This window comes from Agelaius tricolor, unplaced genomic scaffold, assembly GCF_023055355.1.
Source record: "Agelaius tricolor isolate 1412-34295 unplaced genomic scaffold, bAgeTri1.0.p SCAF_59, whole genome shotgun sequence".
NCBI lineage: Eukaryota > Metazoa > Chordata > Aves > Passeriformes > Icteridae > Agelaius > Agelaius tricolor.
In genome coordinates this window covers 1,550,167-1,557,911 of record NW_027269319.1, presented here as the reverse complement: position 1 = coordinate 1,557,911, position 7,745 = coordinate 1,550,167, and the positions used below count along the sequence as shown (strand labels likewise).

The following is a 7,745-nucleotide window of genomic DNA, read 5'->3' as shown; positions in this document are numbered from 1 at the left end:
TAATGCCAAGGAGCTAGTTTGTCATATTTCTATGGGCTTTTGCTGGTTCTGCAGGACAGCTCATGAATAACAAAGCTTATGTGGAAGTTTCTGAGTTTAGAACTATTTCTAGTCTTTTCAGTTTCCTTAAATGCCTTTGCTGCCTTAGGGCACTAAGAAACCACTTACATTTCAGTGTCTGGCAGAAATGATCATGACACATGGGAAGAGAAAGGATATGGACTGGGGCAAAAATAACATTTCAATAGTGGTGGGTGTGCCTACAGCTGTGTGCAGTACAATACCGTGTGGAATGACAAAATGCTGCTCACCGGTGAAAACCTGCAGTGGGTTGACCATGGCTGGATCAGAGGTGCCCACCTCTATCAAGATAGAGCCACTCTATCAAGTTCCTTCTTCAGCTGGTCTGGGGAAAGAAAATATCAGAAGAGGCTTGTGGGTCAAGATTAGGGCAAGTAGAAATCATTCACCAATTATCTCATGGGCAAAACAGACTCAGCTTGGGGAATTTGCTTATTTACTACCAATCGAATCAGAGTAGGATAATGAGAATTACAAGAAATCTTAAAAAGTCCTCCCACCACTTCCTGCCTTCTTCCCAGGCTTAATTTTATACCCAATTTCTCTACCTTCATCAGCAGTCCCTCAGCAGTCACAGGGGATGGGGAACGGGGGTTCATTATAATGCTTCTGCAATTGAGGCTGGGCAGTTTTTTCTTCTTTCTTAGGTGCTTCTTTCCCCTTACGGACTGGTCATCACACCAACACACCCACCCAGCATAAATCAACTGTGCCTCCGGGTGTACTGGACTTGTACTTCTACTTTTATGTAAGTCCGATGCCAATGTTTGATTTGTTTTTAAACAGAACATGGAAATTTACTCTTGTAATAGGTAGCAGCCCTTCATGAAAGACATAGCTTTGATATCTATTATTTATTACAATAATGATAAGTTAGTCTGAGATCTGTCAGGGATGTGACAACACTTCCACTAGTCCAATGACTGTAGAAGCAGAAGGTCCTCGTCTTTTTCTGGGAAACGTGTCCCATTGCTGAAAGCCAGCAACAGAAGAATAAACCACTAAATTCAAAATCCTAATTCAACACTGAGTTCTTGATTCTAGTTGAGCAGACCTGAATATGAATTCAAGAATGCCATTGCCATGGCTTGTTTACTGCCTTTCTTAAGAGAAATAAAATTATATCCTGTGTTTCATAGGGTTTACAGAAGTAATGTGCAAATATGTCTCTGAGATACAGAATCAGGACTGAAGTTAAATTGGTATTTTCTCAGGGCTTGCACACAGAGGGTTTGGGTCTATTCTAGGTAATCTGATTACCTCAGGAAGTTAGAACAGGAGCTTTCAGGGCAGAGCTATGGACACTTGATTTAAGACTTCCAGGCACAAAATACTTATGGCCATTTCTCAAGAGAAAACTGTTGCCCAAACAAAACTTTGGACACGATCTGATTTGGCAGTTTGACACTTGATTTAATGCTGGTGAAATTACTTCCCTGATCCCAATAGAATCTTCACTGTGCCTCAAGCATATCCTTAAATTGTAACTCATATTTACATGTTATTAGGGCTAATTAATGTACTAGAAATCATAAAATTATCAGCTTGGTAACGAAAGTAAGAAAGAAAGAACTTCCCTTGATGAGTACTTCTGCTTAGGAAGCAAAGTTAGTGTAGAATTAGCTAATTCTGGCAATTATTTACTCAAGCAAAAATTCAGTATCTAGATATATGCTATGTAACTCCCATTTTAGGACTAGCAACTTTTGTAAACCACTATGCACAAAATGCTACCTATCCCTGAAGCTCTTGTCTCAAAGGCACACCTCCACAGCAAAATGAGTAAAATACCATTGTTTCATGTTGCAGGCCTGTGGTTTACCCTGAAACTTTTAAATTATTGCTGTTTTGAAGAGCGGACTTGCCATCAGTTCCAGTCATCTGCAAAAGCTTTTCGGTATGCTTCAGTACACTGCCAAATCAAAACCCAATAATCTCGATCTCCCACCACGCGAGACATATATCCCTCCCCCTGGTAAAATGTTATCTCACTCTTCCCCCATCCTCACGCCGGTTATTTGGAGTTAAAATGGAGTGAAAAGGAACTGAAGGTGAGGTTTCCTCCGGTGCTGGGTGGTTGCCACTGGAAGCTCCCAGTCCCGGGGCACCACTTTTGTTTCCCCACCCTGCTTTGGCACAGACAATTGAGGTGAGCTGTGTCCCCCGGGTCCCTCTGGGTGGGTGACAGGACTCAGCGACCCGGGAGGATAGCATCTCCGGGGGCCTGGCCATTCCTTCCTCCTCTCCCTGGGATAGCAATGACCACAGCCTCTCCCTCTCGGCAGCGTGCGACACCAGCGAGAGCGAGCAGCTCGCGTTCCTGAGCTGTCCCCAGCCTGCCACCGCCGCCAGCATGGCCACGAGGGCAGAGTGGAGCTGCCCCATCTGCCGCGAAGCCTCGGCCAACATCGCCTACGTGCGCTCCTGCCTGCACCAGTTCTGCCGGGGCTGCATCGTGCGCTGGGCCAGGAAGAACCCGTCGTGCCCGCTGTGCAGGCAGACGGTGCACACCATCATCTACCCGGCGCCGCACAACCAGGGCTTCGTGGAGATGGTTGTGTCGGAGCCCTCGGTGTCCAGGAGCGCCGGCCCGGAGGAGGAGTCGGACGCCGCGGGGCCGCAGCCCCAGGCTCTCGTGGCGGGGTTCACTCCCGAGACCTGGGCATTTTTCTTTAGCAACTACGCCGAGATCCTGTGGCCGCTGGAGATGTGGCTGAACGAGGTGCTGTGCGGGGCCTGCTCGTGGGACGTGGCCTTCGCGCAGGGCAGGATCGTGGCCAGCCTGTGCCGCTACGGGCTGCACGAGGAGACCCTGGCGCGGGAGCTGCAGCCCTTCCTGCAGGAGCAGACGGCCGCCTTCGTCAGGCAGCTCGTCCAGGTGGCCGCCGACCGGTGCGGCGAGCTGGCGCGGCTCCGCATAGACACGGGCTCCCAGCAGGCGGTCCCTCAGCAGGCGGTCCCTCAGCAGGCGGTCCCTCAGCAGGCCGGCCCCGGCGCTGTCGCCTTGCCGGGTCCCAGCGGGGCGCAGGAGGAGGAGCGCCGTGAGGGGCCGGGGCAGGCCGGGGCCGGGACCTCGGGCGCCGGGCAGAGCGGCGGCTGCGGCCCCGGGGGCTCCTGGCAGTCCGGGCGGCGCAGAGGCGGCGGCGCGCAGGAGAGCGGGGGCCACAAGAAGGCTTACCGCCGGCAGAACTAGAGTGCTGTGGCAGCACCGGGAGAAACGGGGCCGGGACAGCAGCGGGGATCTTTCTTTAGTTCAAAGTAAAGTAATTTTGAAAAGAAGCCAAACCAAAGCAAAACAAAATCACCAAAAACCCCAAGAACAATTTAAAAATCGCGTGAAAAGCCTTAGTCTCTCACTACAAGCCTTTTACGTGGCATTGCCCGCGCTGTCACCCACATGCCTTCTCCTCCTCCTCCTGGTGCTGTGCACACCTACCCCTAGTTGTGTGTCCTGCAACTCCCACGTTGTCTGCCGTAGTTTGAAGCCCCAATTCATTGCTTAGAGTGTATTTGTCACAGCTTCTTCAAGAGATTGTATTATTACCGCCTCAAGTCTTACGTCCAGTGTGTCTCGGTTTATTAGAAAATTGATGGAATTCCAGACAAACAGAATTCTCCATTGTACTGCTATTCCAGTTTAACTCAGCTATATTTGATGATATTTTTTATGATCGTGATCAAAACATTTAAATTTGTATTAAAATGTAGGTTTGTTTCCTTTTAAATATTTTACATGAATCTTTGTGTAGACATCCGGTGAGTGTGAAGACTTAATTCTTTCTATCAAGAGATTGACATATTGCTAATATTCCAGCAAGAGGTCTTTAATGCTTTTCTTACCTAAAGTAGAAGTCTCTGTGACACATGCTTGAAATTTAGATTTTATTCAATAAAACAGCAATGATTCTGAAAAAAAAAAAAAAGTTGTGAGCCTTGATTTGCATGAAAGTGAAAAGATCAAAGTAAACCTGTTCCTGTCTGTCTTTTTTCGCTGAAGCACTGCACTTCTGTGCTGCTCCCAGCTTTCAGCAGCTGTAACTTGTATATGCAAGCCTCAGTCTGCTCAAATCAGAGACAAAATTCCCAATTCCTCAGCACTGGAGGACTGCACCCACAGTTAATGAAATCATTCTCTTGAACAAAACTAAGAAGTCACAGAAGTTTTCACAGGTCCCCAGCATTAAATTAAAAAATACCCATACAGAATTTCAGTAGTAATTTTTGTTTCATTTCTGCTCTTTATCTTTTCCTACAAGTTCATATGCTTTCATACTATCTTTTTTGTTTTATTTTTTTATTATTTTTGTATGTTAAAGCTGCATCATCATTCACAGTTGTGTTGCTTGCACTACTGTGAGTTACTTAAACAATTTTCTTAATTGGGTCTTTCTTTAATAAATACATTTTGCATTAGCACACTTAAATGGTAGCAATAACAGAGTGATTGTAATAAATCTGCATTTCTGTATAAATTCCCATTTTCCCTTCTAGATACTTTGAACATCTGTTTGGGGTTTTATTACTTTGATTTCCATTCTCTGTCCTCCTGTTAAGGAATATAGCATTTAGCAGATTTACTTGTCTCTGTAAAGTGAAAGACACTGTGATCTCATTGACTGAATAACAGTGGAAGCCACTGGCTGCTCCTGCCTTACTGCTTTTCAGTGGAATTTGCCAGGCTTTGAGAACTACTGTAGAGAATAATCCAGCTATTCCCCTTAATGGTGATGATACTTGGAGTGCTTATGTGAGTGAGGTTCATTTTGTACTGTTAGTGTTCTCTGTAATTTTAAGGTTCTTTAAATGGTACATTCATTATATAAATAATTTTATGAAATTCCAAGACAGTACAGGAATCATCCTTAAAGGTATTAGATCTACATTCCCCACACCGTACTCCTTCTGCTGTCTCCCTGCCTTAATCACATCAACTAGTTACACAACTCGCAAGCAGTAACATTTCTGCTGCATCTTCTGAGTGCTAGGAGTTGTGTGGAAGTCTTGATAACAAAGGTGAGGCTGTTTCAAAGAGATTAATCAGAATAAAGTAAGTTTCAGGAACAGAACACTTCCAGAGAGGACATGCCTGGTACGAGGAGTGTGATGTTGGAAATGGATACAGCAAATGATAACATATTGAGGTTCATGAGATGAAATGAGTGGTGAAATGAATAAATTTCCTCTATTAGTCTAATTAGGAAGGACACATATAAGTAAAAAATAATCTTCCAAGCCACAATAATGCAAAAATGTAAATGCCTGTGCCAGGGATGTTTGTCACCTTATGCCAAATTAGACACATGAACAATAAGTAGGGCAGGGGCAGATTAACAGAACAGACAGAGAAAGCAGGTCTGGCTTTTCTTTTCTGATGTGTTAAAAAAAAAAAAATCAAATTGGAGGGCACATACTGCATGTGATAGCAGGTGAAAATTACAATACAACCACATTCACACTGCAAAAGAGAAATATACCCACAAATAATTAAGTCACCTAATTACGTTTTAAAAACTTTATTTTGGTGACACTACTTTGAAGAATTTTGACCTTGCAAGAAAGAAGAAATAGCGTAGAGTTGAAGAGCAGAGTTGATTCTGATATTCTCACAAGGGGGCTTTTCAAAGACCATAGCAGCTCCCCAAGCACCTTTCTGATGATGGCAGTGGTGGGTGATACCTGCCTGTGAGTTATCTGTGGTGAACAGAAGTTTGAGTGGGAATTGTTTAGGAATGTTCTAATTAAGAACAGTAATGTGCTGTGAAGGAGAAAATTTTTTGAAGAAAATTGCCCATAAAAGAGAGAACTGGAACAAACATAAACCAATGGGAAATATGAGGAACAGGCCCTACACAGTTACATTCTGCCCTCAGGTCTGTGCTAGTATAAGAACTGCTTTGCACTTTTTCTTATTTGCAAAGAATGTATGGAGGAAGTAAAAGGATTTGCTTGGCTGTAGGTTGGGAAATTTTCCTTTAGTGAAGGTAATTAATATTTTACCCATTACTGGTTAAATGAGTAAAAGGAAGTTGTGTGGCAAGGCTACAACCATAATCAGAGGGGCTTTTGTCCTCTCCTTAGACCCGGTCAGACAAGTTTCTTCAGCATTCACCACTTCCTTTGCCTCATTTTTGAGCTGCACAAAGGGTGTGAAGGCACGGTTGCTGATAGTCAGCCCAGGAACAGGTTTTCTCTTTATGTGCTTCTCCCAGGGTGGTCTGAGGAAGGAGTTTCCATCAAGCCAAGTTTGTTAAAGTTTAGAGAGCATGGAGAAGTCTTTGAAATGGAAGAAGTTCTAACAGTCAGACAAATTAGTGTTGTTACTCTGCACTGCTGATGGCTGAGACTTTATAATAAGCCAGAAATGGTTGTGGTCCTCCTTTGGGAAGGAAAAGCGTGCAGGAAAAACAGGGTTGCACAGTGATTTGCCATTTTCAGTCATTTAATGAAGAGGAGGACTACCATATCAGGTTTCTAACAGAGAATCATAAATCCTTTAATTTCTGCCTTCCAGTGGTCTTCAAATGAGAAAGAGGAGCAAGAGACAGAGCTTCTTGGTTAGCAGGTGTGGTTTTTACTAGCACATTACCTGAAGTTCCCTGGGACAAAGCTGGGAAATTATTCCATTGCTGAAAGCTAATGACAGCCCTTTGTTCTGTGCTGGACTCTGCCACATCAATGAAGGGGTCAAGGCTGCCTGTCTACAGCTGCAGTGTGCTGATTCCTCAGGGGCGATGGTGCTGATGCAGCCTGTTCCTAAAAACAGAGAGGGGGGCTGTGGGCTGTGTGTCTGTAGGGTGCATATACAGATCCTGTGTGAGGTTTCCATGGTCAAACGTGGGACGAAAATTCCATATGCTTTGCTCAGAAGCTTCCTGACGTCCAGCTCAGCATCTGCACTGAACTTCTGACTTAATGAACTGGTTCTAATGACCTGTCATTTAATTTTACTGCTGATTAAATATTGACAACCCAGAAGTGTTGCTCTCCGTTGACACCTTGATAAATCTTTATGACTTGATGTGTGGAATGTGAGAGTAGCTGTCTTCCTTAATGTTACTTTGGAAGCAGAAAATAAAGTCTTGCAAAGATGATTGTGCTGAACAGGATTTCAGTGTGGATGTTGCCACATTGTGCTAATTAGATGGTGAAGTTGCTGTGGTTTTTGTGGTACATATCCTGTCATTAATTTGTATGCTTTTCAAAGATTTTGCGGAACAGATATGCTGTGGAGGTTAAACCATTAACACAAAATGCAGAACAAAATACCTTGCTCTGTTTTTCATTTCACAGTATTGAAAGCTAATTAGGCACCTTTGCATAGCATTGGAGGAAAAAATAAATCTCATATGCATTTTGCTGGATTAAATGGCAAATCCAGCCCTTGGTGTGAACTCATGGTATCAATCATCATCCTGGAAATTACAGTGATGTGATGTAGATGGTTATATTGATATCAAATGCAGCCAAAGGTTCAGGGATCAAAGTCCCACAAGAGGAATGATGACAAGGAAATGAAACAATCCTGGAATAAAATAGCTTGTCTTGAGAGCTATTCCCCAGCCTGCAGAAGGGGGAGAAAGATAATTTGATTTGGGTAATCAGTTTTTTGCATATTCTTGGGAATGTTGGAAAATGTGTGTGATTTCTGCTTTGAAGACAGGCTG

The 7,745-nt window shown here is 44.0% G+C and overlaps 1 protein-coding gene across 1 annotated transcript; it reads left to right on the top strand.

The window, feature by feature from the left end:
- The first annotated feature begins 473 nt into the window (after positions 1-473).
- On the top strand, positions 474-3,274 carry LOC139605100 (ATP-dependent RNA helicase CshA-like). The gene is made up of 3 exons (XM_071456484.1): positions 474-829; positions 1,891-1,978; positions 2,367-3,274. The coding sequence occupies exon 3, from the start codon at positions 2,435-2,437 to the stop codon at positions 3,272-3,274; it is 840 nt and encodes a 279-aa protein (XP_071312585.1). The 5' UTR covers positions 474-829; positions 1,891-1,978; positions 2,367-2,434.
- Positions 3,275-7,745: the final 4,471 nt, after the last annotated feature.